General features: G+C 45.0%; 2 protein-coding genes across 2 annotated transcripts; both read right to left on the bottom strand.

Annotated features, from left to right (window-relative positions):
- Positions 1 to 6969: 6969 nt before the first annotated feature.
- Positions 6970 to 9747, bottom strand: LOC136432280 (homeobox protein SIX1-like). Its single transcript, XM_066423440.1, has 2 exons — positions 9062 to 9747; positions 6970 to 8082 (listed from the first exon to the last, which is right to left on the bottom strand). Exons 1-2 carry the CDS (start codon positions 9613 to 9615, stop codon positions 7764 to 7766), a joined length of 873 nt encoding a protein of 290 aa, XP_066279537.1. The 5' UTR covers positions 9616 to 9747; the 3' UTR covers positions 6970 to 7763.
- Positions 9748 to 21098: 11351 nt separating this feature from the next.
- Positions 21099 to 21966, bottom strand: LOC136434119 (octapeptide-repeat protein T2-like). The gene is made up of 2 exons (XM_066426885.1): positions 21945 to 21966; positions 21099 to 21445 (listed from the first exon to the last, which is right to left on the bottom strand). Exons 1-2 carry the CDS (start codon positions 21964 to 21966, stop codon positions 21099 to 21101), a joined length of 369 nt encoding a protein of 122 aa, XP_066282982.1.
- Between the last annotated feature and the right edge of the window lie 269 nt (positions 21967 to 22235).

Here is a 22235-nt window from a genome sequence, read left to right as displayed (position 1 = left end):
GAAAATATTAGGCAAAAGAATATGGCATCACCGTGATTTAAAAAAAGAAGGATACTTGGATTTAGATGTTAGAATACCACAAAGGAAACAGTCTAAATTGAGAAGTTGTTGTTAAGTAATTCTCACGTGACTTTTTGCAACCAGTCTCTTTGCATACATACTTTTTCCTTGCGTCTTTGACAGCAATCATCTTTGGTAAAGGTTACTAACGAATCGCCTCTTGATACCATAATGGCCAGTTGTAACAAAAGTTGTTGCATGATTATCACTGTCATTTCCCACTAATTATCAATGCTATTGAAATGGTGCTATGATCGGAACTGTCCGTTATCTTTTAGATTGTATTATATGGAGAAATAAATCATTTGTCCTTCAGTTGATCGGTCTGCCGGAGGAAGGATCGGAAGAGAATTGATTTGATTGTTTTCAACATGTACCGTAGTATGGTATTTATAGAATAGTATTTGCCATGCCCCATTGGTGGCACGAAGCAAATAAAGATTACTTACTATCAACAAGACGTATGACAAGGAAATGTCGACAAAATAATGTACTCTGGAAGGCAGTAGTTATTACATACTGTGTACATGTACAAAACAAAAAAAAGATGCAAACTTTCTCCAGTTCATGTCTACTCGCAATTTAAACAAACAAACTAACAAACAAACAAACAAAACAGTGTCGTCACACCCAAAGACTTTTTATAGTAATTGATTTTGTTTGTATTTTGTTTGATGTCACAGACAACTTCACTGTGCACAGTATCTTACCATGGCATCCTTAAAGGTGATGACTTTTAAAGATTGCGTTATAAAAATTAAAAACGCCTTTTGGATCTGCTCGGAAATTGTTCGACAACCTCTTGTTTTCCTCAATGGTGGCGGTGGCGTCCGCTTCTGACCGCAGATCAACCATAGTCTGTTGTTTTCCGTGTTGAGTAACATCCGTTTAAAAGTTATTAAGTCGTAATTCTGTTTATATATTGATATCATAAAAGTTGTGGTAGCAGAACAGTCGCATTAATCAACACGATTTAATGAATGAAATGCGGAGTACGCAATCTACGACAAATGTAATAAACGTCAAATGTAATCTGAAATGATGCCTATGCAAGGCACACGGTGTGTTCAACGTAAGCGATGACCTAATGTCCTTCCACTATTATTAAAAGTCTAATTAAGAGGTTGGTTCTAAGTGCCTTCATTATCCAACAGATTTCCGCACAGATAAATCAAAAGGAGAAAGAATTCTAATGGGGTAAAACTAGAAGTTAAACTAAGTTCATACAAGAATGGTCCGAATGTCAGAATCGTTTATGTTGCTAAACACAAAAGGAAGGTGTGTTGAAAAACTGGCACCATTTGCTCAAGGATATAAATTGTAAATGCCTAGCAACAACTTGTTGTAACTACAAAAGAAGCGGTCACGGGGTTTGGGCATGTGTTTGGACCGCAGATAGAGCCTGGTGGCCTGGGTTCCATTTGTGGGACTTACATAGGATGGAACCCTACCGGCACCAAATTGGCCAAATGAAGAGTTTCCTCTCCGGGAGTGAGGTGCTTTTTAGGGGTGCTCACCGGATGTACCGGGATGACGTGAGATTCCCGGCAGGTGCCGGCTCGAATGTGTAGGTGGGATATAATATACCAGATCTTACTCAGCTCACGACTTTTGGCCTGCAGCGTTAGGAAGTCACAGGTCCCGTGTCACTACTCACACACAATGGAGGGTTTCTTTACCGAGTTAATTCAGCCCAGACTCTGTGTGATTGTGAGAGAAACACATTTTCAGCCGTGCGCTCATGGCCGTTGCACGTGCACCGGATTCCACTCATCGAGCCCACCGCTGGCCTGCTGTCGTCGTTCTGGGTCCCACCGTCTGCATCCAACGTAATTTGCTGTATCTACCCCGAAGCGTACTTCCGACTTGTACAACTACTATATGGTGTGTTGTATGTCTGTCAGGTAACCTTGCTATGAACCCAATGTCACCGGTGCCGACCTGACAACAAGTATCACCTGGCGACTTAAACAAATAGACATCATTGTCTTGCCCGGTGCGCTGACAAGGTGAATCGTCTCCTGTCTTTTGTTCTATTGCCGTTCAGGTGTCTTCGTCCCTTCCACCTCATTTGTACTTATCTCTGCTATCATACCTGCCATCGATGCGCCCGGGGGGGCGCGGACCAGACAATGTCCGGTGCTGATTACTACTCTTTTAACCACGCCTAGTCCTTTCCATATGAAAACAGATCCCCCTCAAGTAGATCCCCACGCTAACTAATGTTGATTTGTTTACTTTGGTTGGCAGTGCTAAGAGTTAACAACGGAAAATAAACGGAGATCACGGGCACATGTATACAACGGCGCTGAGCTCCTACATGAATGGCCTTGTGGAAGCGACCGTTTGCCCTTGACTTCAGCAACCTTATCCGGAAGCTAGCTCCCGAATTGGGTAGTTCTTTTTTTTGCAAAGATAGTTTCTCCCTTGCAGTACCGCCATGTGTGGTTTACCTCGAAGCAAGTGAGGAAATGCTCCTAAATAATTCATTCGCAAACACAATACCACAACGGCAGGCCCGGGGTTTAGTGTTTCATGACCTAATACTGGTAAGAACCGTGCGCGAAGATTTCCGAGTGTGATGCTACCGGGCCCACTGTTTTTCTGAGCTCATGCATAAAAGAGAGGCTCAGTGCGAAAAAGGAGAGACTCCTCAACTAGGAGTATGCTGGAGGGCTTTGAGTTGAATTAACAGCTACAACGAGCCCGAAGTACCGTGTCTCATCTCTTCAACCTCCCTCTAACAAAATGCATATTCATCACAGCCAATATCAGCCCATTGCTAGGATTGCAGAGGCGGGGTTGTGTTAAGTGGGGGGAATGTGGAAAACACATTTGTATGGCTTCTGTGTCGGGCGCGTTGGGAATATAATTTGTTTGTTCAGCGTCTAGTCCGGGCCTGCGATAATACTTATCCAAGTATTCCCGTACTTTTTTAACGGATAATAGTCAAATTGTAGTGGTTTGGGAGTGATAACTCATGGCTTAAGTCCATGACAAGTCATCAGACTCCGATCATACAAGAGCCCACTGGTGCGCTAATGACGATTAAATGAAGTGAGGGATTTGGGGAGGGGAAGGACCCAGAAAGGACATTTATCATGTGTGAAACAATAGTTTATCGACAGTATTAAACCGTCGGATTGATCTTTGTCTCTCCCATCCCCCAAAACGATTCAGACTCTAAAGGACAAGCTTTGTTAGACCTACTTTCGGCACGCTTGGGCTAGACACAGGATATTTGAGCGAGCGCTTATGATACGTTAGACAATAAATCAAGGTGTTTGTTTTAAGTTATCATTTTTTTTCATGCTACTTCAATGATTGAGTTAATAATGAAACAGATAACAGCAAATTCCATGAGAAAAATATTAGAGAACGGCTTAGCCAGGCAGATTTTGTATCTTTTATTATATGTCATTGCCATTCTGCTAACCTTTCTACTGGCCATTTTCAACATTCATTCAATGCTGGCATTAAAAGGGCGTGTTTAATGTATCACGGATACAGTTGCAGAATATGTCAGCAGCACAGATACAATTTCTGATATTTCTCTTTGTCTATAAATAGCAGAGGTCTCTGCTCCTCCTGCGTTCGCAGTTGGCCCTATCCGTCAAAGAGAGACCCCGTGAACGAAAAGCCCTGCAGATTATCTCTCAAATTTAAAAGTCATGCGGTACCCCCACCTTTTGTTTGAACACAGGTGGGGACGTAACGGTAAAAAGGTGCCGATGACGTCTTTCAAGTTTGTAGGATGTCTTAAGGTAGATTTGGGTGCAAAAATGAAGGATGACTCTCCGCGCAGACCGACAGACGACTCCTAGTACAAATGGGAGCTTCGGTTTCAGATCGAATGTCAGGCCGCCATATTTCTCTGTCAACCGCCTCAACTTTCTGTTACCTTTTCCAAGCACGATTTAGATAAGGATTTTAAAGCAGATTACGCCGGGACGCCGGTAATTCTAGAAGCCAAATGCCGCCTACCCACCGTGATACAAATAGTTACATGCACGGTGTGCCCTACTCTTTTGCCTCTCTTGTGTATCTTCTTTGACTCACAGCGGATATAAGCCGCGCTGCTAAAAAAACAAAGCGGCTCAGTCCCTTTTCTGTTGCAGGTTTGCCCACGTCAAATGATTGCAACAAACCGTGGCCGGTTTGGTGGTATAGTGGATTCCTGGCGACTACAACAGTGTCAGTGTACGGTTTCAATGAACCCAACAAGGGTTCAATAAAGCCACTTGGACACTTCTGTGAGAAACTGTATACGTCCGTATAGTTGAGGTGGGATCAGTGTAGGGTGTTCTTACAACGCCAGGGAAGCGTGCACGGGCTGGGCGAGTGTTTTACCCCAAGCCCCATCCACGCACGCTCGTACTCAGCGTCAAACTCACATATATCCGTCAAAAATTTGAAACCGTCTACATTACATAACCAATGTGACCAACGCTAAGTATGGTCTTCAATGTTGTTTGTTATGGCCTTAGATATTATTTGTTGATAGGGATAAATTCAGAGCTCAAGGTGTATATAAGCTACATGAATATGTAGTTCACACAGCAACAACGTCTCTACAAAATCTGACAGGTATTTCTTTCATGTGAAGCAATATGTTCCTTTCATACACCAGCACTTCGCCGGGCTTCTGAAGAAAAATGTTGTTAACAAACACCTTTCTAATGCTCGACATATGTGACATTTTGTTGTGACTATGCGAGCTGTTGTCGTTTTTTTTACAACATTTTTCGTCCTTATGGGTTATGCAAAAGAAGGGATATGCCATGTCTCGATTACAAAAAGAGGGATGGCATTGATGACTATCCTTTTACACTAGAACATAAAACCACCACTTAATGACTGACTCTTTGTTTTGAAGGCAAACATGGGCATCCCACAAAAGGTACGATAATTCCTGTCACTTTGAGAGATGACAATGACATGTAAAAGAAGTGACGTATCATAACTAACAAGTGGCTTTCTTATGTGGAAGTTAGTGTCGCATTTGCTTGGCGTATGGCCGATTCGACGCCTTAGACGGAATTTTGGATCAGTTGTGAACTTTAAAAAAATGCCATGATGAAGATATATCATAATTTCTCTTTTTTTCGGAGCATGCCAGCTGTATCCACAAACCCTCGAGCGACGGTAGCTGATGCGCCCTGTGGCGCTACACGCGACACAACCCGTCACACAAAAGACGTTTTGGACATATTCCCATTGTAAATCATACACAAGGATGGACGTCTGACAATACGCTACATTTTCCCACACTATTTAGAGATTACTAAACTTCAATTTAGCTGCTTTTTTCTTCCTGTGTGCGTGTCAAAGACTTAGACCAAGCGTCGAAGACCACAACATAACATGGAACGTGACTTACATAGATTGTTGTTTTTGGCCAACCGCTCAACTTAGGATAATAATTTGAACGTTTCAGCTCCATTTCATACCGCTAATATGACTTTTACACATATCGTTGTCGGATTGGTGCACAATTTTCCGTTATGATCCATTTCAGACACAAGTGGCCATCCACTGTTGAGGCGTCCAGTGGCTGCGCCATTGTCGGCGAGAAAACCTACACCGTCGGCGGGGGCACTTGTACTGGACACAGGCCCTTGCGCCGTTCGCACTCTGCGTACACTCGAGGAGTTATTGGCACCTGGACCACCAATATCAGGCCTTTATTACCGCCAATGGAGAAAGCAATCCCCAGTCTACAAGTATCTCTGTTGTACTTTATAAGTGTCGGCTGTCCCGCCCAATGCTTCACCAGATATCCTTTATGTATGATTCAACACTCTTCACTCCACCCAATAACAAACACACACATGGGCACACGAGAGTTCTTCAAACCACGTATTTTCCCCTCTCCTCTCTTGCAAACAAAAACAAGCGATCTGAAAACGAGATTTGCTTAAGTCACTGCGTTTTAGCTGTGTGCATGCGTTCAAAGGACATGCATCTTATAACCCTACCTGCAAGCTTCACGATGTAGACGTTTTCAGCTTATTTTGTTTGGAAATTGGACAAAACCATCACTTAGATTTTCTTAGAGCTACAAAAGCCACACCAGATTTTGATGCCAGCAAGCGTTTGACTACAAGAATGATATGAAAAATAAAAAATTGTCGGACAATTCTGCGTTTTTCCAGAAGCTGCCTCGACTCAGCAGTGAATTGAAGGCCGAGGATCGTTACACCGTGTAATTATAGCAATTTTTGGCCATTGTAGAGGACAAAGACGGTGTAATTTTTGAACAAATCGTCATTGACACCGACTGTTATGTCTGTTGGCGTGAAATTGTCCTCTAAAACCAACTGTAGGGCCACCCTGGCCGGGCGGTAGGGTTAGGGCTTCGGCGCGGCTACAACCCGCAGAGGACACCCTAAGCTTCCCTCGTACATGCGGCGTTAAAATGGCAACCAAATCTCATTAAAACCACCCCCCTCGCCCGCTCATTACCTGTAATACAAGACTTATCCACACATTTTGATCCAACATTCTCAAAACCTCTACCAACAGCAGTAGTATATTGCGTCCAAGCAGACCAGTCACTTACAGCACTGTGACATGCGTGACATTTTGTAAGCGGCCCTTTGTAACCTGTATATTTCTTTCCGCGGTCCTAGCATCTTTGGTCGCACAGAAAAACACCACACGTTTATTTTGATGTCATTAGATTTGTAGTTCTTCAGATATTTCTCCAAAATGGAACTCCGCCCTATTTTGAATTCAAAGTTACTTGTCTCTGTCACAAAAAATACTACAATGAAACTTGGTGAATAAAAATACATTTTTAACGGCACACAGGGCGCAGTTTGTTTTTGCTGTACTAGTACTCACAACATATCTATTCATGACTCACTGATTGAATAAATAGTCCTCTCACAAAAAGAAAAATAGATATACATCGTCGTATGAATTTTATTCATACTAATGGGGGAGAAGTTTCAGTCGAAGCAAGCAAATTTTGAACATTATTCATGAGATATGAACTCTTAAAAAACATATGATGCGCACAAATTCATCGACCAGTTATAGCTTGTAGCTAACTATATATCTGAGGCTAGGGCGTAAGCTGTAACAGTCCAGAAAGATTTGGCGGTAAGAAGTATATTACATGATAACATTTCTAGGAGTCTGTGGATAACACAGGTAGGATAAGGGACTTGTGCCACGCTTTCTCAACCCTGCGTAACTCCTGGTAACTGAGGTATAAGCTAAGCTCTGAGGGGGATAACGAACTCTGTAGACGACTTGGGTCTAGTCAGCACTAAAACATCACGGCAGCGAAGCCCTACGGCTTTACCTATCTTGGTCGCAACAACAGTACAACAACCTATTTCCTATACCCTAGGATTATTTACAACAATACTTTTGGCAAGTGCGCACATACAGACGGTAAAGATAACAACAACAACAACAACCAAAAAATAAAAACACAGCACAAGATGGCACTCGTACAAAACTAAAAACGTTATTTGTACATCCACGATATTCTTACTGCATCTTCTTGGAGTTTTCAAACCGTCTGCTGTTTTGGGTGGGTTGTATTTTCTAGACCTGGCAACTCGTGTGCCGTTGTATAACTTTCTTGTATTTGATTGTCAAGCGCGGATATGTAAGTATTCTTTCTCACGGCTATATGAGAAGTGTGTCTTTGGGCTCGTGCCACGGTGGTCCTGTGGCTGAGGTAAGGGTTAGGGCCCTAAGCTGACCAGGTCTGAGGCCATAGTTGCCATCATGGCACCCTGCATAGACTGGGGGTTTTGAACGTCCGAGTTACTTACGGCCACGGCGCTGGGCCCCGCCGGCCCCGGCCCGGACGGCGCTAGTGGGCCCATAGGAGTGTTCATGTCGGTGGGTGTTACGGAATTTTGTCCTGGGTTCTGCATGGACGTGAATATGTTCTGTTTACTGTCCTCGTGTTGTAGCTCCGTCCCAGGGTTTCTGTCCACTTGGTCCTCTCCAGGCTGGCCGACTTGGTCCGGCCCCAGTTTGGTCTGTTCTTGTTGTTCCCTACACATTTGGGAAGAGAAGAAAACCAGAAACAACAGTGAGAAATCGTCAAGAATATCTATAACACAAATATGTATCAATACACTTGCAAATACAACTCTACTCTGCTAGTTAACCAAATACAACAGTCCCAACCATACCGCTTGCATATACATCTGAACATAGCCAATACACATGAATATTCTGATAACAAACCCTGTTGGCATTTGTTCTTCTTTTTCTGAAGACTGGAAACATTATTCAAATATTTTCCCCAAGTATTTGAAGATGTTCATGAAAGTGGGGGATTTTATGATATGAAATTGTGAATATTACAGGTGTACAGTGTATCTGCTATGGGTATACACGACCTCGGTAAATTCACTATTTTGACTACAATCCAAGCGTTTTCTTGTACCTCCACGTCTACTCGGTTTTAAACAATAATCTTTAACATTCAGTTTATACAGTTCAGTTATAACTGTAGGGAAAATTCATGCATGCGTATATCTAACTGCCTCGTGTGTTAGAACAAAAATGGCGGCTAGCGCACTTCGTGGATTGCAACATGCAACATCGGTCAACTTGTTGGTTCACAAATACGTTTTCCTTGCTGTTGTTGTGGTAATGGTGACAGGTACATACAAGGTAACCCAACATGTTGTTTTATGAAGGCTTCTGGACACACAAATGTGCCCACATGCACACAAAGCCAACCGAAACTCGGTCATGTTTACCCTTACTGTTTCGCGAACATAGAGAACTTACAAAGACTCAAGAGATGCTCTTGTACTACATTTTATTCAACGAGACATTGCCTTGCGTTCACGTGTTTTAAGTTTACAGGCAACCTTAACCTGTAACTCAATTCAAGAAACGTACAGTATTTGCACTGACACTAAAGGATATATTTCCATGGCATTGTGTACGTTATATAGTGACACTAGTTCCATGCACTGTGTAGCATGTAGCGAATGAATGGTAGTGGCGGTAGGCTTACCTCTCTTTTGCCTCAGCTGCCCTGTCCCGCTGCCGCCTGTTTTTGAACCAGTTACTGACTTGGGTCGTCGTCAGGCCCGTGGCCTCGGCTAGCTCTCTCTTTTCTCTGGGGGAAGGGTACGGGTTGTGCGCGTACCACTCCCGTAGGACGCCCCGGGACTTCTCCTTGAAGCAGTAGCTGGTCTCCTCGCCGTCCCAGATGGTACGGGGCAGCGGAAACTTTCGGCGGACCCGGTACTTCCCCACGGCGCCGAGCGGCCGGCCTCGTAACTTCTCGGCCTCCATATAATGTGCCTTCAACCATAGCTGCTGTAACTTGGGGTGATTCTCGGGCCCGAACTGGTTACTCTCCAAGATCTTGTACAACTCCCGGAAGTTTCCTCGGTGGAAGGCCACCACTGCCTTTGCCTTGAGCACGCTCTCGTTTTTATGTAAGTGTTCGCAGGCGGGCAGCGACCAGAGGAAGCGGCCGAGGCGCTCGATTTGCCCGCTCTGCTGCAGGACCTCGCACACGCAGGCGACCTGCTCCTGGGTGAACCCGAACGAAGGTAGCATGGCGTCCCCACGGTTGAGCCCGAAGCGATCCGACCGGCTTGTCCGCCCGCTTGCTACCTGCTACTGTGCTAACGCTACACACACAACTCCGGCGTGCGTGCGTGTGTGTGTGTGTGTAGCCGGGAAAAAACGCCACTACAAACAGGCCAACGTGTGGGGTTGCTACTTTTTGACATTATTATTTTAGGGCGACATTAATAGCCAGCTGCTTTGCCGTGATTGGTCAGGAGTGTGCGCGCCGGATATATCGATATTATTCCAATGGTTTACTAAATTATTCACTATGGCGACAATGTCAATCAATGTAACCTGAGATGCACTTAGGTGTCAAAAGAGTATCTCAGCCGTAGCTGGAACGATAGAGCGCGCAGAGTTCTGAGTTTATTTCCACACCACTCTGTCCCCCATCTCCTCTTACACCTGACCGATGGTCACAACAGTCAGCTAATTGACGGGAAAATAGATAGAATAACATGGCGAATACATGGCGAAAACTTCACACCCTATCTAATTATTTTCGCGACAATGGCCCAATGGGCTGTTTGCTCTCGAGATAATGAGGGATTGAATAGCCCGGGTGGTGGCTGGTGGCTCCGGGCGGGATTCTGGCGGGACCAGGCTTGTTTGTGCCAGGCGGCGGGAACACAACTGTGATTTTGATAGACAGACGGGGACCCCGAGGAGTCGAACATTTGGGACGGCCTGGAAATCCGAGAACCTTTCGCCCCTCCCACGATTCAAGCACGAGATAAACATCGCCATGGGCTAGACACAAATGGACGGACATGTTATTAGAGATAATGTTTGACAGGTAGAGTACATCACCGGCATGGTTGGAATGCTTTTTCGTTTGACAGTTCTTATTGACAAAACAGCTGTTTCGATACCGGAACCAATACGTAGATCGGACTCAGTATTAGTAAGTATAAGGTATCAGCCACGGCCCCGGGTCAGAAATCAATATGATCTGGCCGCTTCTCAAATGTACAGTCGGGCCCCTAGCTCCTCCCACTCACGTCACGTCTGCAAAACTCGCCTCACAAATAAAGTGTCGGGTTTCTTATCTTGAAGCCCGATCTGTTGATTGTTTTTCTTTTCATTGTCTCCCTCTTACTCGCATCCTCTGGAATAACAAACGCAGTTGCGAAGAATATTGGCATGGGCTTTCAAGACTTCCTACTCTAAGGAGTATCCGTTTCAACGTCTCCCATCCAAGACGCTGGCACTCCACTTGAGGGAACGATAAATGACAGGCCCACTTGGTCAGTCAGAAGTGCACCCAAAAGACCTCCAGACAGCGCCATGAAAGCTATATAGAAGGCAATACATGAATCTGCACCTGTAAAAACAAAGCTAAATATACGTCCGCCATCTTTTTACCTAAAATAGCGAGAGTCAGACGACAGGGACAGAAGGGTTGGGGGGAAATTTACGCCTCTGACACCGCCCGCCAAAAGTGGCACGCCTCACGCCCGGTTTGGGACGGATATTACATTTCTTCCAGCACTCTTTCTGGGTTTATTTTGTCATACAGTCTGTGGTATAGGGTATCCAGTACAGTGATTCATGTAGAGGGTCCCGCCATGTGACCCCCCTGTCCGACATGGGAAGTCGCTGTTTACATTATCCATTTGTCTCACAAGCACGTTTCGCGACCAGAGAAGTTTTCTTATTTGCCATGAACTAACTCCGATGGAGTTTAGCGTTTCTTATCTAATTGGTTGTCCCCACACTTCGCACCTACGTGTTGACACATCTTTCTAGATAGTTAGGTTTCGACACTTTTGAGGAGGAGTACCCGACTTTTACTTTGCCGATTTTCGGAATTTCACACGAGGAAAGAAACAGTTGCTTCCTGCCCAAGAATGTCGCTCTCTCGGTGGGAGAGATCTGTGCGGAAAATCTCCCGGTCTGGTCTTCATTAACAACCGTGGAGAAAAAAATAACTAGCCCTCTGATGGCTATGGCGGGCGGGCAAGTGCTGAAATGTGCCCGGCCGCGCCGTTTAAACCAACCAGCCAAGTGGAGTTTTCAAGCGTTTTCTGTAGCCGTGAAAATAAACTTGGGATCAGAGGGAATATATATCAAAATCCCTGTCTGACGCCAGCCTGTCCCAAGTTACCCGGTCTCGAATCCCACCGGCCAATCCGAGGCGTTTCACGCTGTCCTTGTTTTACAAACACCCCTCACACACAGCTCCATAAACTCCATGTCGAGTATATTATCGTCTACGTGTGAAGCGGCTCAAGAGTGTTAATCTCATCAAAAGGAAGCCATTAGCGTTTGATTTACAATATTTAGTAGTTGATTGCAAAATAATTAACTCCCCGTGGGTCACCACTAATCAAACATGTATTGTTGGCCTGAGAGATGTGTTTTCTTTTGGTCACGATTTTTCTGATGATTTTTACAAGTCTGGTTTCTTGTTCTGGGAGTATAAGGAGCCGTACAGGCCAAGACGTGGGGCGTGCTTGGGTGAGCAGTACAGGAAAGAGTCGGGCAGGGATGGATTGCTTCGGGGTCAGAGTACAAAGCCAACCATCCCACCACGGGCCTTTCTAAATGAGCTAGGAGGAGAGCGTTTTTTTGTTATGTTAAAAGACACAGAACGGGCACCGTCTGGTTTGTTTAGCTCCCTCTTTAGGTACTGTGACCCCGAATGTCGGGGCCAGAGGGAGGGAACGCCTAATATACGCGTGGTTAGGCGTAATGCCACGGAACATATGCCCGGGACATGTGTGAGGGCAAGCCCCCTGGAGCGCGGGAACAAACTCGCATTTTCCCTCACCTCCCTCCCCGGTCTAACACACGACCTACTCCCCTGTACGGTTTCTGCAGACGGAAAAATATGATACGTTACGACACTAGCCGGTTTTGCAGGGACTTCGCCATTAAGACCTTGTGTTGATTTCTTCAAGGCCTTAATCCGTTTCAGATGAAGTGACAACCGCATGATGAATGGGTATCGAATTTCGCTTAATGACTCTACCATATTTTCTAAACCTCCCCCTACAACCCGAGACGGGAGAGGGCCGACCCTTTACTGAAGGGCGGTCTGTCCGCTTGCGTGTGTACACAGTGATCACCTTTGTGTCGGGACATTACTACCACTGATGGCCGATAGTGTATACATTAATTGAGGCTAACGGCTTGTATATACGGAGCCATTCGATATCCCATGAATCATCCAGTTGACAAATAGGCCAGGACGGGCGCCGGTGTGGGAACGGTTTTTTTTTCGCGCGGGAACTAAACTTATCGTCTGCAAACAATTCTTGTTCCTGAGCTCCATTGGAAACCGCCAAGCCGGCCTAACTTTCTCCACATACTTTTCTACTCGCGAAATTAACTGAAACAGTATTTTCAGTTTTAGATATGTTCCTAGAAAAGGATACTGAAAGAGAGTTTTATTTAATCTTGTTAGCGTTACATCAATGGGGGTTGGAGTTATTTTGACAGAAAACACGACCACAGAAGCAGTGTGGAACCGCGGGCATGTTGACGCTTCTCAAAAGTTGGGTTTTGTCAGGTTTGACCGGGAGTCGCAGTCGGACCAAACTTCCTGCTTTACTCGGATCAAGCCGGGGGTTTAACGAGGGATCCGGGCCAACTTTTGGGCAGTCCGGAATGAGTAGACGACTTGGAGACATGTAAATGGCAGAGACAGAGGGGTGGAGGGAAAATATCTGGAGTGAAGTCATGCCTGACGATTTCTTAGTGTTAGGTTTACCAGGCGTGCGTTCGGGTAAATCAAATGCAACCCTATACCCCGCCTTATATGTACAAGCTCTTTCCTTTGTGTGCACACATTCCCCTACCCCCCCCCCCCCCCCCAACTTCTTCTTTTCAAATCACAACTGACAGAAGTAAATCTAACAACGGCAAAACAAGAACAACAGAAATGATCAGTGTTCCTCTGCTTAGTACCTTTGTGCGTACCACCCCCCTCCCACTAATTCGCCCACCTTAACGTTATATTTTTTACTAGGGCTGCTGACAGTATTCAAGTTTAAGATTTTGGTCACTGTCGTACAGAGTATCTCAGTCCTTTAGTTTTTGGGTCCATGAAATGAGCATCTCTTTGAATATAAGCTAATTTCGCAGTAGTATGCGACGCTGAAACCTGTCACTACCACCACAGACGTATTATGATCGATCACTTCGCCTCTCTCACCGACGTTGCACTGTACCGCAGAAAGTTTCCGGGCTTTACAAGTCAGCAGACATTCACACACCACACAATAGCCCTCTGACAGACAGAAGAAAAATAAGAAATGAGGTGTAAAGTTTGGCGAGTAAACCGATTCCCATCCAATCATTTGCTTGTACAGTAAACTTCGTCGAGAAGGTGAACAAAAAGCTTCCGGCAGTGTGTTTGACTATGAGGTGACTTTTTACAGGTCTTTCATACCCCAGAACGCTCACGTTACAAGTGGAACATATGGGCGTTTTAGTTTTAGTTCTTCTTTTCCACGCTACATGTTTTACTGTACGGTGACTAAAACTGACTTCTGCGCCTATTCCTTTCTTGGATTTCAATGAGCCATTGTATACATTGAACTCTTTTTACTGTCAGTCGCCCGTAACACACCTTCTAGAAGGGACCCTAACACTACTAGGGGATGGTAGCTGGAACACCGGCCGTGCTGTGTGTATGGGGAGACTCAGGTGTCCGTTGGTTTGTACCACCTTTGTGTGAATGACAAATGTCGCGGGGAATGACGAGACAATAGACGAGAGCAAAAGAGCTGTGTAGGGACCCGGATTTTCATTACGCCGCCTGTGGTGTACAAAGCGTTACAAACACAATTTACTGACACCAGGCACTCTTTCCAGACTAGGGACCACCGGGCATTGATGGTTCCGAGCGGCCAAAACAGGTATTGAAGTCGCCCGGCGGAAGAACAATGCGGCTCAACTTGCAGGTGGAGCTATGTCGGGTGACAAGACCGCCACCTTTGGGCCCGGAGTCCTGTAAACATGTTACCGAATACTTGTGAGCAAACACGGGGCACTTACCTGCCTGAAACGGGATCTCTGGGCAGGGATAAAGTCAGGAGCCCACATAGAAGCACGTTATGACAACAGGCGGGCAGAAGATCCGCCTGAGTTTATAAACCACTGCAAAAGTAAACCGCCATACATGCAAGACCGTATTCCACGAATGACCCTCTAGTGCCAAATCTTTCCACAAAGGTAATAAGAACACAAAACTAATATACTGCTTGATGAAGGTCACATGATATGATGATACATGAATAGAAATCAGTAAATCTGTGTCTTTCTCTCTTTCTCTCTAGCTCTCTCTCTCTCTCTGCAGATACTAGTAATGTAAGCCTATATCCCTCGTTTGTACCCCGGTTTGTCGTGGTGGCTTGCCGTTTCCGCTAATGTCAACAAAACACGGTTTGTTACTATACTTTTTAAGTGGCTAGAAAGGCAAATGATAGGATTTATCCCGATCAAAAAACAAACCCAAACAAAAAGCTGATCTATCATCCACCGACCGATAAAAAGCAACAAACAAACAAACAAACAAACAGACAAACAAACAGACAAACAAACAAACACAGCCAACTATACGCCCATGAAATTATAACACTTTTTGATATTTGATAAGACCTTTCTGCAAATCCTTGTAAGTTCGTAATAACATTTTCTTTTAAATTTGGCCTTGGAATGATCGAGCTTGCCGGAATGACTGAGTGAAACGATGCTAGAGAAGTGTGAAAATACTTTTCTTCTTCTTTTTGTAGCGGTGACAGATAGCACGCCTGGAGGAATTCCTGTACAAACCCGCTTCTGTACCAGTCATGCCAGTCCTGTCAGTTCAACATGGGTGGGGCTGTGGTCAGCCATTGAAATAATACTGACAAAACCTCCAGGAATGCGCCCTGTATTTAGACTAGCCTATAAACTATTCATGCAGCCTCAAACTTCAATATCAGAAGTAAATGCTAGTGTAGCGAATATCACAATGAAAACAGAGCGTGTTTTGTCATCCCTGCGGAGTCGAGACAGTGTAAACTGGTCCCGTGTTGACGCTAGGCTATCGATACTGACTCTAGAAAATCCACCGTGAGTAAGAAAAGCCGTTTTGGATCTTAGACAACCGAAGATGATTTTACGAGACGGAACAAAAAAAAAGCTCGTAGTTGGTACTGGTGGTAGTGAGTTTCAATACCGACATGAAAATTATACACTGGTTTTCGAACATACAACGTTTTCAAGCAATTTTAGTACTATAGTGTGCTCAACGAGATACGAGAACCAGAAGCTCTGTTGCAGTGCCATAGAAGGTCGCAAGTGGGCCAATAACCATACTAGTGCTTTATTTTGCAACCCGCACACCAAACATCATAAAGATTCATCCACAACTCCTCGAGTTTTGCTGTCAAACACACAAACGGCAAAGAAAAACATAACCTTCTTGGTGAAGGTACGTGAAGGGCGCACCCAGCCGCGCTCACTGCATTGACAGTAGATAACCAACCACACACCGCTAACCGCAAAGCTACCGTTCGACCGTCCTAGACTTATTTGTACAGCTGCGTATTTACTGGATGTCTCATGTGACTCTCCACAATTAAAAGATCGTAAAGGCCAAGAGGCAAGTGCCGAGGCGAGACGTCTGGACAATCTCAAGGTGGCAGAAGAAGACCTGTCAGAGACATGGGGAGTCAGCTTCTCTTGTTATTTTTTTATCGTTTTGAAGAACTTTTGAACATGACCTAACACCGCCGCCTTCGCCCTGAAGTGAAGTTTACTTGAACCATTAACAAAATACAACTGCCAATTAACTCATCCGACCGTATGGGGTCCGTTTGGACCCCAGGCATGTTTTAATGTGTGCCATATCAACATTTTTCGTTGGAGAAAAAACTCCTTCCATGAGTTTGTTCATGTACATGTCTTACAACTCCTGAGAAATTTTTACCGGGTTTGGCCGATTTTTGCGGAAGTTATACTCTAAAGTGTGCGTGTTGTCGGCTGGGGTCCAAACGGATCCCAGATGATTTCGCATTGTTTATTACGTAATTAGAAAGAAATTTCTCATAACTTCCAAACGGTATAATGTATTCTCACCAAATTTGGGGGGAGTGATATTCACGTAAAGTTTTATAATTTCTGTAAATTTTGTGACGTTATGACGTAATATTACGTAATTATGACGTCATCGATGTGATTTTATAGGCTAAATAGGGAAGTCCCATAATATTGAAAGGTATTAAACAAAATTGAGTGTATTATTGATTTTAAGGTATGCCAAGGCATACAACGTCAATGGCGACTACGTTGACGTAGAAATGACGTCATAGAATGACGTCATGTGTCGTTAGCGATCCCTGGGATCCGCCATCTTGGATCGGCCATTTTGAAATTTTTGAATTACATTTTTTCCATTTATGACTCAAAATCACAAAAGAGAGAGATCGGAAACGTTAATCTGAATGTTTCTGATTAAGAAAATACCAGGTAGTGACGGATTTGAAGGCAAAAAGCCTGTTTATACCTAAAATAAACATCTTGTCCGCCATCTTGGATTTTTAGCGATTACGTAATCAAATTAGCATAAATTATGAATAATAAATCATGAAAGTTACATCTAAATACATATGATGTTATACATGTTGGAAAACTAGTGTGGTTGAGCAAGAAAACCTGAGAAATATCATTGTTTTTTAAAAATTAGTGACTTTTTGTATAAAATGCCTGTCAGAAACCCGTTGCCATGGCAACAGGAAAAATGATAAACTCAAACTATTATCATGGAATTGTTGCTAACTACATTTTAGGAAAAGTCACCAAGTATGGTAGGCTTAGCATACGTCATTCGGCAGTTATACGATGTCAAAGTTGGCGCGGGCCCTTTTTTTGCCCCCCCAATCTAGATAGGGTTATAGGAAAATGCGGGTTCTCCTCAATTTTGCATAAATTATGATAATGACATTAATCATCAACACCAAAACTTGTCAAAATATTCTCCATAGATTATTGTAACAGGATATGCACAATAACTACAATAGGATCCACCAGAAATATATTTAGGGGGCAAAGCAAAATGGGGTCCGTTTGGACCCCATACGGCCAGATTCGTCGCAAAAATGTGTCGGTCGGATGAGGGTTAAGCGATTTGATAAAACTAAACTAAAAATATGTTGATTCTGCAACATGATGCAGTAACCAATACCGATACGCCGATGACTATGATGCTACATTGATGACGATGACTATAACGATGGTTGATGATGATATGACCATGAATTTCGGGATTATCATTGATTTATGAGATGATGTTCATATTGACTGTCTGCGAAAATGATCATAAACATGACAATTTCATAACATGGCCTTGATATTAACCTTGGATATCAGGGGATTTAATGATCTGATAATGTTGAAGATAAGAATGATGATAATCGATGGTGATTATACTACAGATGATAACAAGGAGGAGGAAGGTGATAATGATAATGATGTTGACAACTATATCAATGTAATCATGCCTCCATTAAAGTGGTATCAAGTGACATAAGGACAATGCAGGACTATTTTCTTGTCATTCCTTTGCACAGTAACACCTCCATTCCACCAGGACGACACTGCCGTGCTCCGTTCCCTGCGACCTAAAATTGTCCAGAGCGCCAAGGTCGTCGTCAGCTGTCAACACATGTTCAAATCAGTCGCCGTGAAAGCGTCGAGGATGTCTATCCAACAATAAGCGCAGAGACATGAGAGAGAGCGTAGCCGGAGTGCCGTAAAAGCGCCCAAGGAGGGCTCAAAGGGCCGCAGCCAGCACCCAAGGAGCGCACAAGGGTTGTAGCGAACTCTCTACAAGGGTTCAATTGTCTCAACTGTAATTCACACAAATTTCATTCTTGAAGTGGTGTGCGTAATGAATACTAGTAATTTTCTTATTAAGATCATGGGTAACGCCAATTGATGAATAACTACAACTGCATGTACATCCTTTCGTTCATATTTAATTCCCTCAAACGGCTAGTGTGAATCAGGCGTTTTCTTAGAATAAGTTATAACACTTCTTAGAATAAGTTATAACACAAATTGACGAGACATAACATGGAGAAATGTTCAAAATGTAATTATGTTTACAGTGAAACAAACTAAGATATAGATAAGCAAGCAAAGTTTCACGTGCATTAAGATTTTTGAAGTTTTAGCTTTCATGTCAATTCAAAGTGTTTCAAAATTATATGATTTACGTTTCTATGATAACGTGGCATGATAAAAGATATTTATTGTAAACAAGTTACATGACAGACAACACATAACGACCGTACAGCGTTTTTCCCGTTGATTTCATAATTTTACAAGAGGTAAAAGTATGACTTAGAAAAAGACGTACAACACGTTAAAAACGTTCGTTTTTTTCTCTGGAATTCGTTGAGTAATCTATCAAATCTTTGGTCGCTAAAAAATGTTGCTCACATTTGGAATTTTGGCCGCGGAGAGGGCAGGGCGCAAGGGTCGCAGAAGAGATTCGACTTGAGCACGTTTTTCGGGGGGGTTCGGCACTCTGACACTGCGCTCTAGCTGGCCAATTTCGCGACGAGAGCGCGGCGAGAGCGCCGTCCAGTGGAATGGGGGCCTAAGTTATGTATATAAACCCTATAGCATTGCATTACTTTAAGTTTTGCTATCATTAATATTTCGAATTTTGTCGTCAGAATGTTACATAATTCAACGTTATCCATTTTTTAATGACGCGTTTAAAATCAAACAACCAATGGCTGTGAACAGGGAACAAGGAATGTCTACCTAAATAAAACAACTTTTTTGAAATCTCAAAATCTTCCCACTTGCGGCTGGCTGGTTTGACACAAAACAATCAAGTGCACGGGCCGGAGTCCTTCAGAAGAGGAAGCCAGATTGGGACAGGAGGGGAAATTCAGGAAGTAGATGGTGGAGTCTGATAAGTACTACTAAGTCGTTGGATATTTGAGACGGGAAAGGAGTACGTGCTTGAAAAAAGATCTAGACGCCGATGGTCTTCGGGGGTTTCTTCGTGGATAAATTCCAAACAGTACGTATAAGCCGCTTAACATTTCAATTACCGGTAGTTCGTCATTTTGATATTGGCTGTAGGTATGAAAAAAAGGCTTTAATAGTGTATTTCTTGTGCATCTGCTTTTGCAAGATGATCGAGAACAATAAACAAAATAGGATCCCGAATGTTTTGTATAATTCGTATGGTTGTATTTTTTTCGCAGTCGTCTTTTGAATTGATGATAAAATCGTGAGTTTTGACACGCGCCGTCAGCGGGCCCTCTCTGGTAGTCACATCACGAACTACAGACAAAACAAACGAGCTGTATCTCCGTGGCTGTCGTCCCTGTCTGACGGACAGACTGGCACACTTCTTCTGTTGACCCAGAGGTAGAGAGAGGGACTAGTACTGGCTTTAGCTTTCGGTCAGTTTCATTCTCTCCTCTCTCCACGCCCCTCCGTCTCGCCTCTCTCTCCCTCTTCTCCTCCCCCTCTCACTTCTCCTTCCCCTCTCTGCCTCTTCTCCTCCCCTCTCTGCCTCTTCTCCTCCCCTCTCTGCCTCTTCTCCTCCCCTCTCTGCCTCTTCTCCTCCCCTCTCTGCCTCTTCTCCTCCCCTCTCTGCCTCTTCTCCTCCCCCTCTCTGCCTCTTCTCCTTCCCTCTCTGCCTCTTCTCCTCCCCTCTCTGCCTCTTCTCCTCCCCCTCTCTGTCTCTTCTCCTCCCCTCTCTGCCTCTTCTCCTCCCCTCTCTGCCTCTTCTCCTCCCCTCTCTGCCTCTTCTCCTCCCCTCTCTGCCTCTTCTCCTCCCCTCTCTGCCTCTTCTCCTCCCCTCTCTGCCTCTTCTCCTCCCCTCTCTGCCTCTTCTCCTCCCCCTCTCTGCCTCTTCTCCTCCCCCTCTCTGCCTCTTCTCCTCCCCTCTCTGCCTCTTCTCCACCCCTCTCTGCCTCTTCTCCTCCCCTCTCTGCCTCTTCTCCTCCCCTCTCTGCCTCTTCTCCTCCCCCTCTCTGCCTCTTCTCCTCCCCTCTCTGCCTCTTCTCCTCCCCTCTCTGCCTCTTCTCCTCCCCCTCTCTGCCTCTTCTCCTCCCCTCTCTGCCTCTTCTCCTCCCGCTCTCTGCCTCTTCTCCTCCCCCTCTCACTTCTCCTCCTTCTATCTGCCTCTTCTCCTCCTCCTCTCTGCCTCTTCTCCTCCCCTCTCTGCCTCTTCTCCTCCCCCTCTCTGCCTCTTCTCCTCCCCTCTCTGCCTCTTCTCCTCCCGCTATCTGCCTCTTCTCCTCCCCCTCTCACTTCTCCTCCTTCTATCTGCCTCTTCTCCTCCTGCTATCTGCCTCTTCTCCTCCTCCTCTCTTCCTCTTCTCCTCCCCTCTCTCCCTCCTCTCCTCCCCCTCTCTCCGTCTTCACCTCCCCCTCTTTCCCTCTTCTCCTCTCTTTCCCTCCCCTCCCCTCTCCCCCTCATCTCCTCCCCTCTATACCTCTTCTCCTCACCCTCTTTCCCTCTTCTCCTCACCCTCTTTCCCTCTTCTCCTCACCCTCTCTCCCTCTTCTCCTCCCCTCTCTCCCTCTTCTCCTCCCCTCTCTCCCTCTTCTCCTTCCCATCTCTCCCTCTTCTCCTCCCCCTCTTCTCCTCCCCTCTCTCCCTCTTCTCCTCCCCTCTCCCTCCTCTCCTCTCCTCCCCCTCTTTCCCTCTTCTCCTCTCCTCTCTTTCCCTCTTCTACCCTCTTCTCCTCCCCTCTCTCTACCTGTTCTCCCCTCTCTCTCCCTATCCTTCTTCTCCCCCCTACTCTCTTCCCCTCGATCTTCCGCCAATTTTCTCCCTCTCCAGCTTGAACTTCGAGGTATAGAATTATATTCAAAAGATTCAAGCAGTAACGTCCGCTTGTATCGAATGACCCCTTGGCCGGACGGGTTCCATCTGGCCATTCCTGGGCATCCTCACTCTGCAGTCACCCGCACCTCTTATCAGTTCCCACGTGAACGGAAAGGACAACAGTAGGTTTGGGCGGATGATTTCCGACCTGGTTTTAACTTTGACAGCTGGATGGAGCCCCCAGCCTCCAAGAAACACCCCCTGGCATCGCAGCAAAGTAGCGATGACATGACTTGATTTGACATATCCAATACAAAGGCAGGATTAACAATATGAGAAATGATATTCGTCCCTCTATCTACGGTTTCCTAGATAAGGCTTTGTTTGTGATGTATTTTGTTTCCTTGCCGGAGGGTGTGTATATATGTGTGTGTAGCGTGTTCCTGATGGAAAACGTTTGTCGTTTGTCCGAATCATCAAGTGTGACACGTAAAGGGAAGCGAGCGGCGTGCCACCAGACCTCCAGAGTCGACTCCTCGCATCCTCTCATAGCCTGGGTTCCGCCTTTTTAGCTTTACTTCGCTCTCTCCGTTGCTTTCTAGTCTCTACCAGACTAACTACGCCGGCTAAAGAGAGAATACTTTTCCTGGGGAGTTTGGCCACCATATAGGTTTTTATTTGCAGGCGGAAAAAATGTCCGCAGACTGAATCTCCTCAATAGTTCACCCAGTTTTGCCGATCTACGAATCTAGAAAATCTACGAAACATCTTTTTGGTCGGGACGTCCATGTACGTTGCTCTGAGCTAATCT

Source organism: Branchiostoma lanceolatum, chromosome 4, assembly GCF_035083965.1.
Source record: "Branchiostoma lanceolatum isolate klBraLanc5 chromosome 4, klBraLanc5.hap2, whole genome shotgun sequence".
Taxonomy (NCBI): domain Eukaryota; kingdom Metazoa; phylum Chordata; class Leptocardii; order Amphioxiformes; family Branchiostomatidae; genus Branchiostoma; species Branchiostoma lanceolatum.
This window is presented reverse-complemented; position numbering and strand designations above follow the sequence as displayed.

Excerpts from the sequence above, each read along its gene's own strand:
- LOC136432280 (XM_066423440.1), bottom strand. The coding sequence starts at position 9,615 with ATGCTACCTTCGTTCGGGTTCACCCAGGAGCAGGTCGCCTGCGTGTGC. Across the intron at positions 8,083-9,061 it reads GCAGCTGAGGCAAAAGAGAG|GGAACAACAAGAACAGACCA; the intron begins GTAAGCCTACCG and ends CCAAATGTGTAG.
- LOC136434119 (XM_066426885.1), bottom strand. The coding sequence starts at position 21,966 with ATGCGAGGAGTCGACTCTGGAG. Across the intron at positions 21,446-21,944 it reads GCGAGGAGTCGACTCTGGAG|TTCAAGCTGGAGAGGGAGAA; the intron begins GTCTGGTGGCAC and ends TATACCTCGAAG.